Source organism: Manis javanica, chromosome 3, assembly GCF_040802235.1.
Source record: "Manis javanica isolate MJ-LG chromosome 3, MJ_LKY, whole genome shotgun sequence".
Taxonomy (NCBI): Eukaryota; Metazoa; Chordata; class Mammalia; order Pholidota; family Manidae; genus Manis; species Manis javanica.
Genome location: NC_133158.1, coordinates 16,483,984 through 16,508,709, shown reverse-complemented (window position 1 = coordinate 16,508,709; position 24,726 = coordinate 16,483,984). Strand labels below are relative to the sequence as shown.

General features: G+C 41.1%; 1 protein-coding gene across 5 annotated transcripts in view; it reads left to right on the top strand.

Annotated features, from left to right (window-relative positions):
* Nucleotides 1-24,726, top strand: part of FRMD4B (FERM domain containing 4B) — a 294,561-nt gene that overhangs the window by 158,033 nt on the left and 111,802 nt on the right. For 4 of the 5 annotated variants that reach the window (XM_017669988.3, XM_073230889.1, XM_073230891.1 and 1 more), the window contains 2 exons: nt 21,266-21,331; nt 23,384-23,478. In XM_017669988.3, the coding sequence (XP_017525477.3) occupies nt 21,266-21,331; nt 23,384-23,478 (161 nt within the window). Of the gene's footprint in view, nt 1-13,746; nt 13,765-21,265; nt 21,332-23,383; nt 23,479-24,726 lie in introns of those variants that run through there. The other variant, XM_073230892.1, reaches the window with a different exon arrangement.

Here is a 24,726-nt window from a genome sequence, read left to right as displayed (position 1 = left end):
GGGGCAGTGGTGAGAGTGCAGTGTTTCCCATTTTAACAGGTAAATCCTTTGCTGCTTAGGAACTGAATGTGACCCTGTCTGGCCTTATGATGGAGATAATTAAAATTACCTTAGAAGGCTGTTGAAGAAATCAGCTAACTTTTGGCACTGAAGACATACTTAATCAGTGGCAGTTAATATTAAATAATAATATTATTATTATATATCCCAAGTACAGCAAATAAAGACACTGGTGTCATGAAAATATGTAGCCACAAGCAGAAGACTGAGTGTACGAAGTAATGAATGGGTTAATGTTTTTCAGGGCCCTTCACCTTCACGATAGCATAAGTATGAACCAGTTGCTCATTACCACACATATGCATCTCTCCACATCTTGCCATTGTCAGGATATCCATCAGCCTTGTGTTGCTTTGGACACATGATTTCACTTGAGCCTGTAGACATGTATCACAAATAAATGATTACAGTATGTCCATGGCAGACTTTGGTCCTGGGCTTGAGGTCCAGTGTTCATCTTTTTAAGGACCTAGTTCTAAACCATTTTAAGGACGTGAACCAGTAAAAGTCTGATGCAAGTTATAGATAATCTCCCTGGAAAGATTATCACTCACATGTTTCACCTGTATCGGTTGAGGGGTGTGGGGTTTACAAAGCTCTCACTAATAGACCTGTGAGAGGTTCTTGTATGCCAGCTGAAGAACTGCAATTAACTGTGTTTTCCAGAGAAATGGTGAGAAACTAGTTGGCTTCTCTGTGTGATGCCCAAGAAATGAGTTTTTCAGGAACTCTTCAGCACCTAACCTTATTTTAGCTGGAAGTGTGGTGTCTCAGAATTGACATGGGCTCCGTAGAGGGTATTTAGAATCTTAAGAAAAGTCCTGCCACCTCCTCCTCTGCAGCTATTTATACAGCTCCTCTGGGAGCCAGAGTTATACCTTTAGCAACAACCAGGGTTTGGGGGAGGCAGATTCCCTCTTGGTTCTTGGCTTGTGTTGAGTTGAGAGTAAGGTCGCTCCTGCGGGACTTGAAAGTAATTGCTCTGTTCACCTTTAGAACAGCCATCTGGCTTTAGGGATTCTTCTGAAAATCTGCAGAGATTTCTTTTAAGTTGGAACAGTGGGAGATTGCTTGCGGTAACCATGCACATCCCCAAGTACCCACCCCTTTTTATTAAAGTACTGAAGTCCGGTGCACCACAAATCTTGCTTTGCATTATTATCCTCCTCCTTTTTAAAAAAAGCTATTCATCAAATAGGCATACTTTTAAATAGTTTATATGAGAAAGAAGACTATGGCTTTCTCAGTTTTTAAAAAGTGAATAAATAACTCCATGTTTTCATTCAACAGATGTTTATTGAGCAGGTGCTTTGGCAAAGTGCATGCTACAAGCAGGGGGAACAGTGGTTGAGAAGACAGATAGGGTCCCTGGAGGCAGATATATAAACAAGGTGCATTGTTATTTAATCACAGTTGTGAAGAGTGCTGCAAAAGAGAAGTTTAGGACCTAAAAGAACAAATTAACACCTCTAAGAAGAGTGATGGAAGCAAGAGCTGTCCCAGACTCTGAGTGTGCATCAGTTCATTGAACCCCACAGCAAGGCACCAGTGCTCTTCCCATTATGCAGATCAGGAAATGAGTAACAAAGAGATGAGGTCATTTGCCCATGGTTGAAGCACTAGCAAAATGTCTAAGCCAGGACTTGTCCCTCCAGCTATCTGAGTCCAGAGTGTTCACTCATAACCACTACACAATGGCTTCTATGAGAAAATGACTTAATCTATGTTTTTAAAGATAAGTTAAGTAGGCATTTCCTGTTTTAAGGTTTGAGGTTGGAAGGAGATCTTATGGAGGAAAAACTGAAGAGGACTGGTGTGGCTGGAGCCCCAAGAGCAAATGGGGAGGGAGGCCAGGACCAGGGGAAGCAGGTGGTGCAGGGCTAGGTGGGCTGCGTAAAGGATGGGAGCTTTTTTCTAATTGCATTAGATCAGCTCTGAAGTTAACCTCCTTGGTCAGGAAGACCCTCTCGGGAGCCTATGATATGCCTTTGATATGAAAACTTTGAGGGGTGTTCATCTCAGTTGGTTAGATTATTTCAGGTCAATTTACTATTGTGTATATAGAAAGCAACCTGCTTTTTATCAGCATAACCAACCTGTCCCACAGAAATCTTTCTTAAGCCAAAGTGTTTCCCACCTTTCTGGGGCCTGCAGAACTGCATTTTCCACAAGGGTTCATGTGCCACATTGTGCTGGTGGAAGGTTCAGTCATCAGCATAATCATCACCATTATCGTGGCTGATGCTCTGGGGCTGCCACAGTGCTGTGTGCTTTTCTTGGTTTTCTGGTATATCAGCCTCAAATCCATAAGGCAAGTCTGTTACCATCCTTCTTTTTCCAGATAAAGAAGCTGATTTACAGGGGCTAAATGACTTACGCAAGGTCCCACCAGCTAGTGTCCGTGAGGCCCCGCATCCAGGGTTACCTGATGGCCAAAGCCTTGCTTACCCCTACATAGTGTTGCTTCTCTGCATAGGGTGCTTCCTGTTTTACAGATGTGCAAACTGTCCAAAATTAATGAGCGAACCGATTCTAAAACTTGGGTTTTACATTAAGTTTCATTTTCTAGGCCAACAGTTAAATCTTACAGGAAAAAGGAAAGAGAAAGGAAACTGAATAGAACACCGTGGACCTTCACCATGACCTGAAACGGCCTTGTAAACATGTTACACATTTACCAGCCCACAAAGATATTTTACCTGAATTGGTAACAGTGGCAAAAATAGAGTGATCTAAAGGGGGTGGGGAAATCTGTATTTGAATATTAACCAGTAGGAGTTTGGAAGAGAGAATTATGGGACAAAACAGTGGTTTTAACTATCATTGGGTCTTGCTATGTGCTAAGCACTGTGCTAAGTTCTTTACATGTACTACCTCATTTAGCAACCACTTGATGAAGGTGGTCATATGTGTATCCATTTTATAGATGAGAACCAAGGAAAAAGTCTTCCAGACTGTTTCTCTGTCTTCCATTTTTGCCGCACCCCCTGCCGCAGTCTCATCTCCTCATAGTAACCAGAGTCATGCTTTACGCATGTCCCTGGATCGTGGTTCCCCCTGCCTGACAGCCTCCAGTGTTATTCCACCTCAACTGGGGTAAAACTCCTCCTCCGCACAGTGGCCCACCGTGCAGGAACTGATGTCGCCCGGTGGTTTTCCAGCTTCAGCATGCATCAGAGTACCCGGAGGGCTGGCGGAAGCACAGATGGCTAGGCACCGCTCCACCTTTCTAACAAGCTCCAGTTGACACTGTTGGCGCTGGTCCAGGGAGAACCAGTGAGGAGCCCCTCATTAACCCTCTAATCTTGTCTCCTGTACTTTTCCTTTTGTTGGCCAAGCTCCTGCCACATTTGGTGCCATTTTTTTTCTTCCATTGTGCTTTCTCAACCATGAGACTTCACTCCCTACAGGAATGAAAATTGGTTCTTGAGAGACAAAAAACACTTTAGATATTGCAATGGTCTGTGGCCCTCTAAAGCTCAACTCAACTCAACAGGTATACAGTATTTCTGTGGCATTAAATTTTCATGCAGGAAGAGTGCATTCGGAAAAAAAAAATGTCTAGAGAGGCTCCTTAAAGGTGTGATTTAAAAAATTGTGCAAAGTAACTGAAGTGAAGCGTATTTCTGCCATAGGGACTTTGCACCTGCTGGGCCTCTATCTGGGATGTTCTTTTCCCAGATCTTCCCAAGGCTGACTTCTTATCATTCCCATCTCAGATTTAATGTCACTTCCCCTAACAGCCCTTGCCTGCCTACTCCCAAGTAACAGCTTTCCTGCATCATATTATTTTTATTAGCACGATCTGAAGTCACCTGTGTGTTCATTGGTCTGCTTGTTCGTTCACTGTCTTCTTTACTAGTGAGTCTATAAGAAAGCAGCACGCTGGCTTGTGTCACTGTGAATATCCAGAATCTATTATAAATTCTGGCCACAACTACAGCTTGATAAATATTTGTGAATACATGAATGGATGTTAATCACACAGTCGATAAAATGGTCAAGCTGAGATCTGAACCCAGGCATTTAGACTTGAGACCCCTTGTTTAAGCATGACTAAAAACCATGAGTCATTAAGGGAACATACCTAGGACTGGTGCTGTCACATTACTGTGCTCAACCTGAGTCATCTAACAGGCAGGGGGAAGGGGCAAAGTTTTTCCAAATTATTTAATCCCAGTCCCACAACTTCATGTTCTCTCATGGTTATCACAACCAGGAAAAAGGGGAGGGAAACCCCAGTGGTTTGAGGTGAGGAGATCTGTGCTAAGGATTATGGGTAATGTTATTCTTTCACTTTACAAATGATAAAATGGGGCTCAAAAAGCAAAATTACATGTCCAAGGCCACAGAGCCAGCAATTAAAGAGGCTGTGTGAAGCATGTGTGATTTCTTTCTCTTCCTCTGGGATCTCTCCTTGAGGCTGACACATCTGATCATAGCTCCATTATCGGCAGAGCGTCAGCCATATCCACAAGCCAACACACTCCAGAAAATTCCATTACCACAGAGGGTTCCACTGGACGTGGATGCAAAGATCAGCCCCTTTAAGCCTCACCTCTGTCCTGTTCTTGATTGGGAAAAGTGGGAAGGTCACTTAAAGTGATACATATCATCAGTTCTAAGTCAAAGAAAGATCATTTCTCGTCACTTCCACCATGGCCTGATTCAGTTGTCTCATTCCCCTCCCACCAAACAAAAATGGCCAGTTACTGTTTTATCCCTGAGAGCCTGACATAGAGTAGGTGCTCCCAAAATATACAAATGTATACAAAAATATACATTGTTTGTAATCAAACAAAACAAAACAATAAAGCCAGCAAAATGGACAACGTTCATAATCTGGTGGAAATTGGGTATTATATAGTGAGAAAGAACAAATGACAAACTAGAATAATAACCAATTACAGAAAAAAAATAATCTAGTTACCTTTAATGCAATTTTTATTAATAACTTAACATTGTATTTGCTGAGGAAGGAGACACATAAGAATTTCTGTAGGAACTAAGCAGAACTTCAGTTGGCTGTAACGCAAAAAGAAAGGCATTGTAATGGAACAAAATTGGAAAGTTCTCCATGTATTTCTCTCAGCCACAATATTCGTGGAACTCTATGGGTGACATTCATTTAGCTCTTGCAGGTTCATTTCCTCATCCCCACCTTCAATCCCTGCCAGCTCCATGGTTCCACTTGTCTTGTTTAAGTAAGTCACTTCTCTTTGATAAAACTCTTCCCTGCTCCAGAGCACTAAACCCTCTGGGATGCTAAAAAGGTGACAGTCATTAGAATAATAGATCCCAAGCCACTGAAATCAGGACTTTTATCTCCAGGGCTGTTATAAAATTCTCCTGTTTTTTAAAAGTGCATGTGTTTTCATTGACTTCAGTCTAATAAAAGGCTTCAGGATTGGGAAAGTGAACCCTCGAGGCAGCCAGGATCATGCTGATGGAACACTGCAGATTCCTCAAAGCACCCCCGATTTGGGAAAGCAGGATTCTCTTTGCAGTTCTAAGTTAATGTCATGGAAGCCTTCCCACTGTAAAATATACTGTGCAGGAGATGGCTTGTATTTTACTTTTTTTTTTTTTATTTTACTTTTTGGTGAATACTTTTGTACAGGTCAGGGGATTGTTTAGGGCAGTAGAAAGCAGTAACTCCACATCTAGAGTTTTGGCTTTGTCTGGCTGTGTGACCAGAGAAATCACATCAGTTCTTTGGGCCTCTGTGGCCTCATCTATAAAATGGGGATATGACACTTCTGGCCCATTAAAACTTGCAAAGTTTAAAAGAAGAAATATAGGTAAAAGCGCTTGGAGAGTTTGAAGCACTCCACATAAGCAAGAAGATATTATTAAAAAATGGAACATTCAAACTGAGTTTATATGTGACCAGAGCTACTTGCTCCTTTCTCTTCTGTGGAGTTCAGGGACAGAGTAGAACCTGCTTACCATCTGAACTTGGCTTTTGAGAACATCTGCTCTGAAAAAGTATGTAGCAATTGCTTGGTTTTTATTAGCAAAAAACATAGTATCATTAAAAATGGCATGTACTCTGCTAAGCATTTTATGTATAGTATCTCATGTGGCCCTCCCAGCCGTATGAGGTGGGTGCTGTTATTATGCCCATTTTCAGATGAGGAAACCAAGACTCACAAGAAATGAGGTCAACCTGAGTAAAGCCACACAGGTACTAAAGAGTGGAGCTGGGATTTCAACCCAAGTCTGTCTACAGAGCCTATGCTCTTAATTCCTCAGTTTTCTTAAATAATACACTAAACTTTACAAACTAATAGTAGCTGCTGCTTATGGAATGCCTACAATGCACTAGGCAAAATTATTCCCATTTTGTAGCGGCTGCTTGGAGCAGGGAAGTGCCTTGCCTGAAGTCTGCAGCTAGTTCGAGGCAGAGCCAGGATCAGGCAGCACAGGCATCTGACTCCTAGGGGGCTGCTCCCAATCACTGCCCTGACCCAAGTGGCTGAGTGGGCAGCTCCGCCCTGTCTTATCCCCCTGGCTAAAGCAAGTGTCATCAAAAAAGCACTAGGAATTCTGATCATTTTCCAGTGACTTTGCATAATCCACTGGCCAGACCACTCTTACCAGAAGCACCCATGCATTTCTAAATGACTCACCCCTTGCCCCCTTCAGAAAAAATGCTCCAGAGCAGCAAGTTCAAGAACCAACAGTGAAGCAAGGCCCCTGGGGAAAATATTTGGTTCCCTGGATTCAGGTGGAAGTCTTGGGTTAGATTTCCTCTCACAAGGCGCGTCCCTTGTGATGGAGGCAGAGCGGAACTGAGATTGGAATAGAGCAGTGCGGACAAACTTGCCGACCGAGCATAATGACACGTGCTCAATTCTGCTTGTGAATGAAAAACTGGAAGCATCTCTCCCCAGTGCTTTAGGTCACAGCAGCCTCCTTTAGGAGGGAGGAGAGATCCAGGGGTTTGACAGACTCCAGAAGTGCAGCCCGGGGGAACATGGCAGTTAAGAGGCAAAGGAGCCATTCGGTTGCCAGTGAGCCCTTAACAGTAGAAACACACAGAAAACCCTGAAGCAGAGCCAAAGATGGAAATGAAGGGAAATTCGTTCATTCCACACATAGTTATTAAGCCCTACAAGAGCCTAGGTACTCTCTTAGGAGCTGGGAAAGCAGCAGTAAATAAAACTTACATTCCAGGCAAAAGAACAGGAAAAGCAGATGACAGTGAGCATTTGCTTTGGGAGTTGCCGTCCTAGGTCAGGAGAACCTAGGCAGTAAGCTTGCCCACTGGAGATTTTTTCAAAGTTTAATGATAAACTGTAACAGTTACCTTTTATGTCAGCCTCTGTTTGCCATGCCCTGTGCTTCGTTGGTTGGTATTATTGGTCCTGTTTTAGAGATGTAATTAGGTCCTAGAAAAGACAAGTGGACGGACTGAGCCTTAAACACAGTTCTGTCTGATTCCAGTGCCTCTTTGTTCATCTTTATCCCATGGTCTCTCAGTGGCCTTAACATCCTGACAGTGCTGTGAGCATCACACTTTCCCCCAGACCTTTTCCCATTGAACTTCTCCAGTGTTCTGCTGGTTAAGTGTTTAACACCTACTCGCTGGAGAAAAGGGTGCCGATTTGTGGCATTTGTGATTTCCGTGGTGTAAATACTTTCACGTTGACCGATTTCCTGTTACCGCTGTGCCCTCACTGAGTTGGGAAGAGATGAGCAGGAGACACTGTTCAATAGCATTGCTAGTGTACTGATTCAACAGACACAAATAACCCCAGGAGCAAAGAAAGGTGATAGCAAAATGGAGTAAAACAATGGAAATGTGATGATGAGTTTTGAGCATTTATTATGTGTGTTTTTTTTTTTTTTGGTATCATTAATGTACAATTACATGAGCAACATTACGGTTAATAGACTCCCCCTCCCCCATATTCTTAATGAAACTTATTTCAGTGTAAGTTTCTTTGCCATTCTGTTTAATATTGGTTGTGCTTCATAACCAGTTCGAGCATGGGACAGTGAGCGGCCATGAGCTGCTTTGAGACAGCTCCACATTGCCATTCTTTCTCTTGAGTGATTCTTTCCACCTCACTGGGCTCACTGGTGCTTGCCCAGAAATATTTTTTGGTTCCTTTCTCTCTCTCTCTCTTTTTTTTTTTTTTTTTGGTCTCCCTGACCTGTGGCCTTCCACTTTTTTGTTTTGTTTTATTCTTTGAATCCCATTTGAAAACACCACCTACATTAGGTGACAAAGAAGCTTCTTCACTAACTACTAGAAGCCTTTAAGTTGAGAGGGAATGTTTCTTCTGCAGTGGTAAAATAAATGCCACACATTAAGATTCAGGATTTTTCTACATTGTCGTAAATGAGCTTAACTGTTGTATTTTACAGTTTGGTAAGCTTTTCTAAATTCCCTACCCAAATATGACATTTTTACCAACTAAACTAAAGCTCTGGACCTCATACAATCCATTTGTATATAAAACATAAACTCCCCAAGAACTTATTTTGACCTCTACTTATACATGGACTACAAAGAACAAAGAAACTTTGAAACAACATAAATCAGAGAAATTCTAATGGAGTTGATGAAGACTTGAAACATGAAAACCCTGACAATGAGTGTGTACTCCAGAATTAATGTAAAGTTGATTTAGGCTTTGTAATTAATTTTTGTTCATTTTTAGGTTTCCGGGGCAATATATGTGATTTATTTGCTCTGTGCATGGCTTATACTCAGCCCAGATTTCCACATGTGCTGTACAGTGAATAAACAGTACCTAGGATATCTTTATATTTCGAGAACCACAGTTTATTTTTAAAATCCCTTCAGCCGTGCTGCGCCTGTCTTTTAAGTTTTTGAAAGACGCAGTACTTCTGCTCCTTGCTACAGGCTGTTTTTCATGGGAAAAGAGAAAACTGACAGTTGGCAAAGCAAAAAGTTTCCAAACCACAGGGTGTCTGCTACTCGCATAACCACCAAAGCCAAATTTTCCATTTTCTACAGGGCAACCAGAGAACTTCATTTCTGGTCAACCTGAACAGCAGACAAGAACTAAACTCCCCTGCAGCCCACGGGGCCGTGCTCTTAGCTTTTCTTGGTTGCACTTTGTGACTTTTCCTGTTTACAGTATCTGTGTCCTCCCATTTTTTTCCTTTTCTTTTTTGACTCATTGATACTGTACCATGACATCTAAAAACACAGCCTAACACAGCCTGGTTTTAAGCAAAGAGGATGTTTCTTTCTGGAAAGGAACAGCAGAAATATCCTGCATGGTTTTCTGAAAATAAGTGTTTGACAATCTCTCTTCAGTGCCTAATCTAAGTTTCTAGTTGGAAAAGTGCAGTCAAGAGAATTTATAAAAAGGACCATGCTATTCACTGCAGCTTCTTGTGCCATGAAAATGTGGGGCCTGTTTCCCACCCGTGCCCTGATTTGGGGTTAGTCTGTTGATTATCGCTGACAAATCAAGATGCAATTAGTCCTCAGCTATCTCCAGGGTGTACTTAACTGGTGGATTGATTTTTAATGCAAATGACAGCTTGACCTCTTAATAATCCAGGAGAACATTTTTCTTGAGAAAAATAACTATTTAACCAAGTTAAAAATCACCACTTAGAGTTATTGTAGTAGCATTCAACAGTTACAAATCATTTCTGCTAATAATAGTACTCAGTGCACTAGGGTAAGAGTAGAGCTGATAATGCATGCCAGCCACTTAGCACAGACCCTAACATCTAATCAGTGTCCAAAAAATGGAGGGTATTACTGGTGATATGATTGTCATCTATACTGTTGAGATAAATTTTAGATTCAACCCACATTGATAAAAAAACAAAGCTAAATGAGATTGATTCTTACCATGCTCATTTCACAGGGGCAGGAACTGAGATTTAGACAAATAGCATGGTATACAGGCCATACTCTTAGTTAAATGGCAGAGTTGGGACACAAACCCAAGCCTCCTGATCCTAAATCCCATGCACAACTCATGGACACCAAGCTGGTACTTCCTGATGGCCTTCAGCTCTGACTTAATAAGTTGTTTTGTTTCTTTCTCTCTTCTTTTGAAAGCTGGTTTTTTTGTTCAGCAACCTTATGAAGTCAGGCTATTATCTGATAAGGGACTGGCTTTTAGGAGAATGCCCTCCCCAGGGAGTTGGCCGAAATTGCTTGCCAGGTTGATGCCGGAGCTGCAAAAAGGGTTGTGCACCGGCCAGCCTTTGTTGTCTGCTTTCCTTCCAACCTCTGCGAGGCAGAAAGGAGCTTGCAGTGGAAAGCTAATGTCTAGAAAATAGTTCTCCCTCCAGTCTCTACTGGGAGCCACTTGTCAAGAACAGTAGTCCAATGAAAGTTCTCTCTGTCAATTTCCTCATTCCTTCTGCGTCCTGGGTAAGAAGTGAGTTTGAAAGTGAGTTTTGCACGTGCTTAGAACTTAGTACCATTGCCAGTTGAGCTATTTTGGAGCCCCTTATATGAAAATACCTATTTGTTTAATTGCTAATAGTTTCTTTTCTTCTCCTTGCCTTTAGAGCAGTTGTTCTCAAGCAAGGACCATTTTGCCCCCAGGAGACATTTGTAATGCCTGGAGACATACTTGGTTGTACAGAGGGCAGGGGTGTTACTGGCATCCAGTGGGTAGAGGGGTGCTACTGAATATCTGACAGGGCATAGGACAGCCCCTCAGCATAGACTTATCTGGCCAAAAATGTCAGGAGGGCCCAAGAGGAGAAACCCTGCTCCAGGACACGCTGTAGAAACAGTGATCTTGTGAATCTCATTTGCTAATTTATATTGCTACCCAGAACAACGCTTGCATTTAGCAAGTGCTCAGTGAGTATGGGTTGAGTGACTGAATGCATGATCCATAGCTTTTCCACAGTGTGTTAATTGCATCATTTGCTAGATTACATATTAAGCTCAGAATAATGTGGAGTCAGGCCCACGAGGCCACATAACTGATAAATATCACCCTGTACCCAGAGTGTTCACGTAAGCATGACAGAGCCGGCAGCCCAAGGGGTGGGGATTAATTCCATCCTGATGCTCAAGGAAAATCAATAGCAAACACAAAGTCTCCATTTTTAGCAACTGCCCATAAGTCTTTACTGCTAGGCCAGGAGACAGCCAAGAAATGGCGATTGCAAAAACCTTTCTTCTCTGGTCTTGGTGCCAGACAGTGGCCAGAGCCAGGCAACCCTGGTTTGGTGAATCTAGATGCTTTTCTAGAAAAGGGTTATGCTTGGCAATCAAGATGACATGTTACATGGCTAAGCTGTGTGTAATTTAATATATAAGACCTGTTAGATGGGAAATACCTTGTAACAGAAGTAATATAGTGGAACAGTGTCTCTATGGCACAGACTCTGTGCTTATATCCTTCTGTGCCTCTAGCTCTGCATGCTTGTTGGGTGGAGCCAGTCATTTCTCTGTGCCTCACTTTTCTCATCCATAAAATGAAGCTAGTATTGGAATCTACCTTATATGGTTGTCATAAAAATGAATTTAAATAGTCCATGTAAATAAAAGGAAGGGATTGGATTAGTGCCAGGCACGCAGTCAGCAGCCAGTACTTACCATTAATCCTTTTCCTAAGGCAGATGACTCAGTTACCCAATTTTACCATTCTGATTTCTCCCCTTCTTTATCACTGGCCCTATGCTGGCCCATATTCCTTCCTTCCGGTACTTCTTTTATGCCACTTGCCTTTATTCCTCTTGCTGTCTCTCTTTGTCCCCCTCCACTCCCAGTGAACCTACAAGGGACACACAAGAGTCCTATTTTCATCCAACCAATGGAACCTGAGCTTTCACCCCCAGTTGATAGCAGCGTGACCTGGGATGAGTCACCTAACTTCTCTGCACTTCAGTTTGGCCCTTTGCAAAATGTAAACAGCAAAACTTCCTACCTCATAGGTCGTAAGCAGCCTGAAGGAAAGTACTGTACAAGGGAAGTGCTGAGCACTCAGGTGACATGTAGTGAGTGCTTGGTACACTCCAGGAAAATCGTTTATTGATACGGAAAGAAGTAGTTCCCAGTGATTACACACTGGGAGGGTAGGCACCATCTTGAAAGAACTTGAGGGAAAATTACAGCTGACTTGGTTTGGAGACATCTGTGTCAGTCTAGACCATTCTCTGAATGGGAGTGTCAATAGCTCATATTCAGTCAACACCCCGCGATAATATAAAGGCGCCCTGTTCAGCTGGGGTTGACATCATTTGGGCGAAATATAAAACTCTGTCCACTCGATAGATCCCAAAGGAAGAACGTCCTAGATATGCCCTTCTACCTCTCTCCGATTCCTCCAGAATATCTCATCTGATGAGGAATTTAATAGTACACCTGTTCTCTAAGGGGAAGGCTTGTTTTTATGTGTCAGTCTGTCTGGGCCTAGGCTTGGGAGGTGTTTTGGGACATCTTCACTTTACATTATGTCATGTAATCATTTGTGAATTTATTTCATTATTAACTGTGTCTAGGCTCTGAATCGTGAATGCACTCCTTCATTAGGCAGATAATTCTTTACTGCATTCTTACCATATGCCAGGCACTATTCTATGCTCTGGGGAGAGAGTGGTGAATAAATTGAATCAAGTTCTCCCCCATGGAATTTAAATACTGATGATGAAAGATAGAAAATGATAAACAAGATTTATCATTATAAATAAATAAAGCAGCATATGAGAACGTGTCCAGGCTCTCCTTTATATTGAGCACAGGGGGCATCTTGGATATGGTAACATTTCTGGAAGAAGCAAAAGTACCCAGTCATGCAGTAATCTGGGGAAAGGGCATTCAGACAGAGGGAACAGCACAGGCAAAGTCTCAAAGTAGGAACAATTTTTATTTTGAGAAAGGGAAAAAGGCCCGTGTGGCTGATGTATTAGGGCAAGGCATACGGGTTGAAAGCAAAATTAGGGTCGGGGGACAAGACATAAGGACAAAGGTCTGTAAGGTAAGGAGTTAGGTTCTCTGCTCTCTTGCATGGGAAGCCATTAGGTAATTTTAAGCAGGGAAGTGACAGGGTTTTATCTGTATTACAAAGGTTTCACTCACATGTTTATTTGGAAATTAGACTATCATAGCATTCAATTAAAAACCTGGAGCCCAGTTAGTTAGCTGGTTTTGCACACATGGAGGGAAGAGATGATGGGGGATTAGATTCTGGGTGGGTCACCCCACAAAAATCCTGAGGAGTCATTTTTATGAGGCAGGTCCTCTTGTGGAAAGGTCAAAAGGGAACGAAGTGGGTAGGGGGAAGCTTGCTGCTTCCTTACCAAGCTTTCATATTTCCGTGTTCCAAAGAACTGCTACAGCAAAAGCACAGAGTAGTCTGGGGTTCTGGGCTTTTTTTGTAATTATTTCCTGTTGCATTTTAAGCAGACCCCAGTCATTATGAATGGTCTGGGGTCACACTGCTCTGCCTTGACTTGCCTTTAGGTTTCTTACCAAATCCCTCTCCTGTCCCATCTCCTGAGTCCAGTAGTAGGATGAGGGTCAGAGGGGCGTATTGTCACACAGACTAGGACCCCACTGTCCATCAGGGTGCTCCATGAAGCAGGGGTCTGGCCTGCAGCCGACTTTCACTTCCCTGCCGATCTTCCTCATTTGACCACTGACCAGATGGGCAAGGTCTGCCACCAGCACTCCGCGCTTAGCCTCTGAGGACCTGCTCTATCGGCTGGGGAGCAAACGCAGGGCCACCACAGACTAAGGTGGGAGTTTTAATCCAGCGTGCACAATTTTCAGCTCCATATTCCTGGTGTTGAGTGGAGGAGGAGGTAGCAGGAAGGGTATCAAGTCTGGCTGGGTGTTAGGTGAAACTTTCCAAAAAGATCTTTTTAAAATATGTATTTTCTCCCACAAGAGGCTTGCTGCTAATAGTGGCCACAGGGTGGGGACAGACTGTTCGGTTGGGTCTCTGTGGGTTCAGAAGTGATTTTGATAACATAATTTCACACACAGACTAGAGAAGGAGTATTGCCCACTGTCCTTGTGTTTGCTCTGGACCTTTTTAGATCAAGTGTTGTGGCCAACCTTGGACTGTCTTGGAGGAGGAGACTAAAGGTCTCAAGAAGGAAATTCAGACTTGTAAATCTTAAGAGAAGGCAGTTAGTAATGAGAAATGCTTACTTACTTACTCTTCTTCTAAGTAGAATTTTAGAATTCCTATTTTGTAAAGAAAGAAAATTGCCAGGATAATCAAATAGAATGTGAAATGGAAAGACGATATACTTCCTTTCTTCCATGGGTAGGTAATGACTACATCGTGGGCTCAGGAGCTAGTCTCCTAGGTTGGAATCCCAGCTCTGCTTCTTATTAGCTGTGTGACCTTGGGCAAGTTGTTTGCCCTCTCTGTGCCTCAATGTCCTTAACTGTGAAATGAAGATGATAGATGTTTGCCTCCAGGCATCTGAGTCACTACATATTATACATATGGAATATACTACATAAAATATGTTGTTCTTGTTATTTTTTTCTTAAATGGCTCTGTAGCTGCAGATACAATCCTTGTGATCCATGAACAGCTCCCTTCAAACATAACTCCTGTTGTTGAAACGAGAAGGTAAAGAATTAGCGGGAGTCATGTTTTGAAATAAATAAATAAATAAATGCCCAGGGTTTTTTTTTTCTTTTGGTTGTCACAGTATTTTTAAAAAAAAGTCAACCTGTGGAAAAAAAAGGAGCGTTTGAATAAGATGATATTTATTACCTGAGTAATCTTGTGCACACCACTCATGCCACCAGCTGGAAGTCGGAACCCTGAGTTGTGATCCCAGGTCTTACATTAACTACCATGTGGCTTTGGGTACAGTTCATGCATTAGTTTCCCCATATCTCAAATAAACAGTGCTTACTAGATGCCTTTTAAGATTCTGTTTGTGAATCCTACAGTCCTAACTACGTGTAGTCAGCTTATTCTGCCCTTGGGACTGCAGTGATTTTTTATGCCTACTTTATGACACTTTGTGTTCCCCATCTTGCCCACTCATCTAGTCCCTTGAAAATGGGTTGCATGAGAAGGTTTTTGCATAATTTGTCACTTTATGGTAATGTAGAATGCCATGTGTGTATCTGAGTGGCTAAGACCTCGGGCTTTAGGTTTGGGTCTGGTTCTGCCATTTATGAATCTTACCATTGATAATCTCTCCAACCTCATCCACCCATAATATGGGGAGATAAGACTGCCTACTTCATGTGGATATCACAAGGTTCAAACATGTTAATACATGAAAAGTACTTGTGTAATGCCTGGAATATAGAAAGAGCCCAGCTGTGTAGTTTTGTTAGTGTTATTATTAACATGCCTTCCCAGGCACACAGTAATTCTTTTTTTCTGCTCCATAAGTTCTGGAGCATTTTTCTGCCATGTGCTTGTTAATTAGGTTAAGTTTACCTGTAATTCGTCTTAAGAATATTTTTTCCAATTAAAGTGTTAAAGCTGTCATGACATAGCTTATGAAGCTCAGAAAGATTAAGTAGCTTCTTCAAGGTAACACAGCAAACAAGAGATAAAATATGATATTGAGCCCAAGTGTGGCTTAGAACTCTTGGGCAAGTTACATTATTTATCTGGCTTTGGTTTCCTGGTGCTTAAAATGAGGACACCCCCTTCACTGGCTTTCATAGAGGTTGAAATACTAGACCTTAATGAGGGTAAAGAGCCAAGCACTTTGCCTGGTACCCTCCTTTGACATTGGTTGTGTCTCCTCCCTGGTACCATGTGCACTTAAATTAGGGTTTTCTCATTCACATGATAGGATGAACCTGGCAGATAATAAATTTGAGTGAGTGAGCCAAGACACAGACCCCGTGTAAAGAGAGAGCTGCTCTGCCTGACCCTGGCTAAATGTTGCCATGGAGGAAGGCTAGCTCTTGTTTCCAGATCTTACCATCTAAATTTTTATTAAGTGGCATATCCTGGTTTCTAATATTGTCAACTAAAATTTATTCATAAGCATAATTTTGATAAACAAAATACATCCACCACCTTTCAACGTCTGATGGAAGTAAGACCTAAAGGCAGGCTTTCTATTGCCCTTCTGCCTCCCAGAGGAGCCCACCTCCCGCAGAGGGAAGGGTGTGGTGAACACTGAGCACGGATGTACACATGTGGGCAAAGAACTAGTGCTTTCTCCCTCTAGTTCATCTGCACTGCCCTTCCTCAGCTTGTCCTGTGTGGTGTCTTGTCACATCATACCTTGAGGTGTTTGTTCAGTGGCCCCCCCACTCACAAATGTCAGCCGCCTTTCTCTTGGCTGTTGTATTGTCATTGAGGGGAGCACTGTTGATCGTGAGTGGACGACTTCACCATATGAATGATGTCCTCTGAGGATCCATCCTTTGGAGACCTTTTGCCTTGACTTAGGGATAGAGATCTGTGGCATCTTTTTTCTTTTCTTTTATTAAGGTATCATTGATATACAATCTTATGAAGGTTTCACAGGAGTAACATTGTGGTGACAATATTCACCCATATTATCAAGTCCCCCCCATACCCCATTGCAGTCACTGTCCATCAGTGTAGTAAGATGCTATAGAGTCACTACTTGTCTTCTCTGTGCTATACTGCCTTCCCTGTGATCCCCTACATTATGTGTGTTAATCATAATGCCCCTCAATCCCCTTGTCCCTCCCTCCGTACCCACCCTCCCCAACCCCTTCCCTTCGGTGATCACTAGTTCCTTCTTGGAGTCTGTGATTCTGCTGCTGTTTTATTCCTTCAGTTTTGTTTTGTTCTTAAACTCCACAAATGAGGGAAATCATTTGGTACTTGTCTTTCTCTACCTGGATTACTTCACTGAGCATAATACCCTCTAGCTCCATCCATGTTGTTGTAAATGGTAGGGTTTGTTTTCTTCTTATGGCTGCATAATATTTCACTGTGTATATTTGCCACATCTTTATCCATTTATCTACTGATAGACACTTAGCTTGCTTCCATATCTTGGCTATTGTAAATAGTGCTGCAATAAACATAGGGGTACATGTGTCTTTTTGAATCAGGGATCTTGTTTTCTTCAGGTAAATTCCTTGGAGTGGAGTTACTGGGTCAAATGATATTTCTGTTTTTAGTTTTGTGAGGAACCTCCATATTGCTTTCCACAGTTGTTGAACTAATTTATTTTATTTATTTATTTATTTATTTTTATTTTGGTATCATTAATCTACAATGAAGAACATTATGTTTACTAGGCTCCCCCCTTCACCAAGTCCCCCCCCGACAAACCCCATTACAGTCACTGTCCATCAGCATAGTAAGATCCTGCAGAATCCCTACTCATCTTCTCTGTGTTGCACAGCCCTCCCCGTGTCCCCACACACACACATGCTAATCGTAATGCCCCTTTCTTTTTCCCCGCCCTTATCCCTCCCTTCCCACCCATCCTCCTCAGTCCCTTTCCCTTTGGTAACCGTTAGTCCATTCTTGGGTTCTGTGATTATGCTACTGTTTCTTTCCTTCAGTTTTTCTTTGTTCTTATACTCCACATATGAGTGAAATCATTTGGTACTTGTCTTTCTCCACCTGGTTTATTTCACTGAGCATAATACCCTCTAGCTCCATGCATGTTGCTGCAAATGGTAGGATTTGTCTTCTTCTTATGGCTGAGTAATATTCCATTGAGTATATGTACCACATCTTCTTTATCCATTCATCTACTGATGGACACTTAGGTTGCTTCCATATCTTGGCTATTGTAAATAGTGCTGCGATAAACATAGGGGTGCATCTGTCTTTTTCAAACTGGGCTGCTGCATTCTTAGGGTAAATTCCTAGAAGTGGAATTCCTGGGTCAAATGGTATTTCTATTTTTAATTGTGTGAGGAACCTCCATATTGCTTTCCACAGTTGTTGAACTAATTTACATTCCCACCAACAATGTAGAAAGATTCCCCTTTCTCCACATCCTCGCCAGCATTTGTTGTTCCTTGTCTTTTGACTGTTGGCCATCCTAACTGGTGTGAGGTGATATCCCACTGTGGTTTTAATTTGCATTTCCCTGATAATTAGCAATGTGGAGCATCTTTCCATGTTGGCTGTCCAGATTTCTTCTTTGGTGAAGTGTCTGTTCATATCCTCCACCCAATTTTTAATTAGGTTATTTGCTTTTTGGGTGTTGAGACATGTGAGCTCTTTATATATTTTGGATGTTAACCCCTTCTTGGATATGTCATTTATATCCAAGTGGTTTTTTGTTCTGCTGATGGTATCCTTTGCTGTACAGAAGCTTTTTAGCTTGATGTAGTCCCATTTGTTCATTTTTGCTTTTGTTTCCCTTACCCAAAGAGATGTATTCAGAGAAAAGCTGCTCATATTTATATTCAAGAGATTTTTGCCTGTGTTTTCTTCTGTGAGTTTTATGGTTTCATGACTTACATTCAGGTCTTTGATCCATTTCGAGTTTACTTTTGTGTATGGAGTTAGACAGTATTCCAGTTTCATTCTCTTACATGTAGCTGTCCAGTTTTGAGACCTGTTGTATCTTATAAAGATGCATTTAATTGGAAGAAGCAGAATCCAACTCAAGTTAGCTTAAGAGAGAAAAAAAAAAGTGGATTAACTGAAGGAATACAGGGGGTGTTTTATGGGACTTAAAGACAAGGATTCACCCAGATTAGTGGAAAGGACTAGTAGTATTTGGAAAAACATTAGAATCCTAACAGCAACTCCTAAGCTTTTTTGGGCTGTGTGATTTCTCCTGCCTCCTTCTAGCTACCTGTCTCCTTCATTCTCTCTGTAGATGACTTTCCTTTTTCTCCACACACCTGGACCAGGGTTGCTCCATGGCAGCCACATTTTTATCCTCTCAGACTCGATTCCAGAGTCCCTGGGCTTAGATTCTGATTGGCCCAGCTTGAATCAGGTGTCTCTTCCCTGGTCCAGTCAGCTGAGACTGTAGCCATTGAACCAAGTTGCACAGATGTGGCCACCACTGCCTGTGTCTGTCATGAGAGGGGCAGATCACCAACATTTACTGCTTAAGTCTCTAGGATAAAATTCTGTGTTGACAAAAGGTGCATTCATTAGCCTGAGAGAAGTCCAGAGTAAAAATGGAAAGGAAAAGATGCTTTTTAAAAAAATCAAGAAGTGAATTCATTTGGCTTATGCAATTGAGTAGTAGCTTGAAATGTTTTATGAGTTTGATATGTTTCTTAATGGATTCATATCATGTCAGTTGATCTTTTGAGTATTATTTTATTGTATCTTTCCTTAGCATATATTTGGGGTTTGCTTGTATGGGTTTTGCTTGTGGGTTTTACTTTAAAATAACTTTAAGTGCCACATTTATTTATTTCCTGTTATAATATAGAAAAGCAGGGAAAAAAAGATGACATTTTTTTTTTCAGTTCTCTTAATTTAAACATTGAGTTGTCTTTTTTCTTGCCCAGGTAATTTTGAATTAATTACCTTAAACTCTGTACCTCAGTTTCCTTGACTAAAATGGGGGATTGCCATATCATAACCCTTGTTGATCTTTGATGAGATAATATGCATAAAGTGCCCAGCTGAGTGCCTGGAATGAAAATTTGTTCCCTTTCTCCTTGCCACCAAAGGTGTGTGTTAGACCTTGGCTTTGCAGAGTTAAGGGGATAATTGGGTTGTGGGCCAAAGTAAAGCTTGCTCACTTACCTCTCAGCACTACTTCAGTGGCTCCTGTGGGCCATGTCTCCATAATACCATGGCATAATCAACTGAGCTAATTTTCAGACTTTTAGAGCAGAGCTCAATCAAAAATGTTAGTATTTTTAATTGAAAACAGATTGCTTATCCCACTCTAAGCCTCAATTTCCTGTTAAATTCTGTTAAATTGGGGATTATAACACCAATCCCAGAAGGTGACCATGCAGCTCAAAAGTGGTATACATATAAACCACCTGGAGCAACACTAAGTGTATAGTTGGTGCTCAGTAACGGAGACTATTTTCTTTTTAAATTCGATTTCTGTGTATCTGAGTTTCCAGGTCTTAAAGTTTTGTACAGCAGCTGAAAGACAACATGCTGCCTGTGCTTTTCAAAAGTGACCGAGCAGTTCCACCTATGTGGGCAAAGCTAAGTTTATCACGATGTTGCTTATAAAAGCAAAAGACTGGAAACAGGCTAAGTGTTTTTCAGCAGGAAACTCATTACATTATTTTATGTTGTCACAGTAATTTGATATTCTGGAACCTTTAAAAAGAATGAGGTCAGTCTATATGTGTTGACATTGAAAAGGTCTCCAAGAAATAGCATAGTTCTACTTAAACTGGAAAAGGAAAAACAAATATTTGTGAGGGTATTTTATATAAATATAACCACACACACAGACCCATCACACACACACACACACACACACACACACACACACACACACTAAGTCATGCATGTACATATAAAATTTCTGGATGATTATACACATGCACAAATATTAATAATACCTGCTTTGCTTGCAGAATAGAATATCCAATGTAAAAATATTAAAGTAAAACATTACATATTGAATTTTTTTAAATATATGTATATGTATATATCTGAACATACCTGTAAAGACAAGTCTGTGAGGATTCTTCTCAAAGTGACAGTGGTGATTTCTGCAGGTGAAATGATTTGGAGCATGAGTTAATCAAGGGGGGGGGGGTCTTTGCATCCTATGCATTGCTTAAATATTTTACAAAAAATATTTACCAGAATTGCAATTTAAGTGGTAAAAAATTAAGTATAATTGAAATTTATACTGGCACATACTGCTCTTAACTATGTGTTTTAATTGTTCTTAATAAAGGGGAGCAGAAGTTTCAAAAATGGAGATGTTCCATTTTAACTTTAGTATCATATTGTTTTCTCCTTAATTATGCATGTGTTATATTTATTAAAGCATACCAGTGAATAAAGGTGTTTTCATTTGAAAGTAAAATGTTGATGAAGGGAAAATATAGTAGTTTCCTCTGGGAAAGCACTACCTTTCCTTAGTGTGTTTTGTGTACTCTCTGTAGGCATTATTTTTTTCACTATATTGAGTAATCTTTGTTTTTTATTCTTTTCTTTTCTTAAATCCAAAAGCTAAAAATATTTTAAAATAAAATCAAGAGTTAATGCCATACAATAACTCTGTTTATAACTGAACCTGTAGATTAACTCAACTGAAGCCATTTTTTAGGCCTAGCATGTCCCATTGAGTTGAAGGGTTTGCTTGCCACCCCAGCGCTGATGCGTCTCTTGCTGTCTTATCCCCACAGATGACAGAAGGCAGGCACTGCCAGGTGCACCTCCTGGATGACAGGAGACTGGAGCTGCTGGTTCAGGTGGGTGTCACCCTCACCGAGACTGCCCATGGCTGGTGTTCAGGCTGCTCACTTATCTGTGCTTCAAGCCAGTGACTCAGGATTGTTTCAGGGGTAAAAAAAGGCAGCCTCTAAGTCAGAAAACTTGGTCTGTAAGTAAGAGTAATTATATAGCCTGGTGACATGGATTGGGTTCCAATCTCAGCTTTGACACTCAGTAGCTGTGTGACCCCCAGCAAGTGATTTCACTTCTCTGAACCTCATGTTGATAAATTGGGGACCATAATGCTTCCCAGAAAGGTTTATTGTGAGCTACAAATCTGCCTTCTACCACGTGTCTGCTACATGACATCGTCCAAGTTAAACACCCATCTTCATCAGCTATGAACTAGAATTATGATCGCTAAATCTTCCTCATAGAATTATGGTTAAAATCAAGCTAGATTATATATGTATATGAATTCACTTTGTAAAATATATGGGATTGTTATGAGCAATGATTTTTTTATTAAGGTGTCATTGATATACAATCTTATGAAGGTTTCACATAAGATTGTGAAAGGGGAGCAGCATTGTGGTTACACATTCCCCACCTATTATTAAGTACCCCCCCCACACCCCATTACAGTCACTGTCCATCAGCGTAGTAAGATGCTATAGAGTCACTACTTGTCTTCTCTGTGCTGCACTGCCTTCCCTGTGCCCCCTCTACATTATGTGTGCTAATCATAATACCCCTTAATCCCCTTTTCCTTCCCTCCCCATCCCCTTTCCCTTTGGTAATCACTAGACCCTTCTTGGAGTCTGTGAGTCTGCTGCTGTTTGAGCAGTGATATTTTAATTGTCGATATTTCTCTCTCTTTTCACCCAACACTCTGAACCAAGAATCTTTAAAAAATGTGAAGCGCTCTCTGACAGCCATACTTAGAACTACAGCTAGAATTCTTCCCTTTGATCAAACCTGAAATCTCCCTTTGGGAGGCTTGTCCCTGCCACTCTTTGTAGGCCTCCATTAGCATGAAAATAGTACAGTCAATAGTAGTTTGACCAGAGTAGACCTTTCCAGTCTAGATTTCTGTTTCTCTTTTTTTTTTTCCTTTTCTTAAAATCGTGGCTATTCTTTCTTCCCCTACAGCAAACATCCAACCCTCAAATTACCATAATGAACCCTAAATTGGCTCAAAGTTCAAAAACAGCCCATTTAAATGTCCTCTCTGTTTCCTTCCCCAGTCCCTGAAAGTCCAGCATCCACTAGCCCTGGACATTCTGGCTGATTCAAAACCATGCTCATTGCCACCAAGCCCAGGGCTTCTCAAAAGCTCATGCATGAGTCAGATCCTCCTCCCTACTAGGTGCTCAGTAAGTCCCGGTGAGGATGATCTGCAAATGGGAACAGTCACTACATCTCTAGGGAGACGTGAAAAGCTTAGACTTTGGAATCTAGGTTCAGTCCCTGGCCCTACAAATTCTAATGCCAAGCGAGGTCCTCAACTTCTCTTAGCCTTGGTTGGCTCATCTATTAAATGGAAATAAGAACCCCTATCTCATTGGCTTATTGTAAGGATGAAATGAGATCATGGCTGTTAAGGATTTCAGCACAATAAATGGTACCTATTATTCTTATTGTTGTTATTGTCATTATTATTTTTATTAGTTCCATCTGTGGCCCCACATGGCCTTGCATCTTGAACCTCTTCAACTCACCATGCAAAGTTATTCTTACAGTCCAGTCAGTGGGGTGTTTAACATTCTTTGTCAATCACTAGTACCATACTACATATAAAAGACTATTTTTCCAAAACACCTATGCATTAGTAAGCACACTGTTCATTAAAGGAAAAAAGTAAAGTACTGGACTGAAGGGAAGTACATGAAAATGATTACCTTATTTTCCCATTTCTTCCTCTTCCCAATCTGTGGAGAGTGGTCTAGAGTAGATTAACCTAAGCAGCAAAAGGGAGCAGGTATTTGAAAACATACAGAAGCTGCTTGAAGTATTTGGGGCAGAAGAAGGTGGTGGCAATAAGAGGGAGGCAACCAAATAGTTTCTAATCAGATTTGTTATCTTGGCAGCCCAAACTTTTATCAAGAGAGTTGCTGGACCTGGTGGCTTCACATTTCAACCTGAAAGAAAAGGAGTACTTTGGAATAACGTTTGCAGATGACATGTAAGTGTCTTAATAGTTCTCATTTCTTTACCTTTTGTCTGGACTATTTCCTTGCCATCATTTACAATCAGCGAAAAAGAGGGGAAATGCTCCAAGAATTAGAATATGTCCTGCTGAAAGATTTTTTAATGTAAGATTTTTCTTTTGGCACTGTTGCAAAGGGGGGAAAATGGCATAGTGACCATTTCAAGAATTCAAAGTATTGTCCTAAGTGCTTGGTCAATTTGTTGTAATAAGTTGGTTATTCTTGATGAAATCTATCTGCATATTTCTTTGAATGCAGCTGTGCTTGTTTATTTAGCTTATGTATCAATGACAGAAATACTGGATTATCATTCCCCATGTCAAAACTGAATTAATGTTTTGGTGTTGGTGGCAAGAAGATTAAAGTGAAATTTGTGGCCCACCTGAAAAATAGTTTAATATGGAAGGGACTTTTCCACTTCCACCTAGGTCCATTTTTTTTTATTCCACCCAGGTCCATTTTATGTTACCTTTTTACTACCCTTTTTTTCCTTCACTGCCATTTTTTTATGGTAACTTGGAAATGCATGTATCTGTCAACAATGTAAATGCTCCCTGAAATGAGGCAGATACATAACCATAAGAATTTAAAAGTCCAGGTAAGCAAAGATGTTTTTGTCTTACTAGTTCTTTCCTCTGTGTGTGGGGGTGGGTCTTATGGCTGCCTAATCTGTCTACATTACATGCAGTCTGATCATTATCAGAAGAATTCTTTTCATTTCTGGGGATAATTTCCAAAGAGCTCTTCAAATATTAAAATTGAAGAAAATATGTTCCAGGCACAGAATATATTAGCCAACTACCTAGCATTCTTTCCACAACTCTCCCAATTTAATTGTTATTTCAGTTCTTCAGTTAAATAGGCAGAAAATAATCTCAAGAAGAGGTCAAATTATTTGTAACACCTTGTGGCTTCTGATTATTTCCAGTCTGGGTGGTTTACAAGGACTTAGGACCTCCTGGAAATGCCAACGGGCTCAGGACTTGAGCTGGACAAAACCAGGCAATGGAGTTGTCAGGAGACATTAGAAAAACATGAAAACTTTGATTCCCTACTCAGGGTGTTTCCTGAATAGGGTTTGAAACAGCAGAAAAAAGTGCATTTGACATCATCCACTTCACTGTGAATCACAAAATTATCTGTTCACTGAATAACTATTGAGACCCTGTATGATCAGTCCTCTGCTGGATGAAATAGGAAATGCAGATGTCCCCTGAGCACAT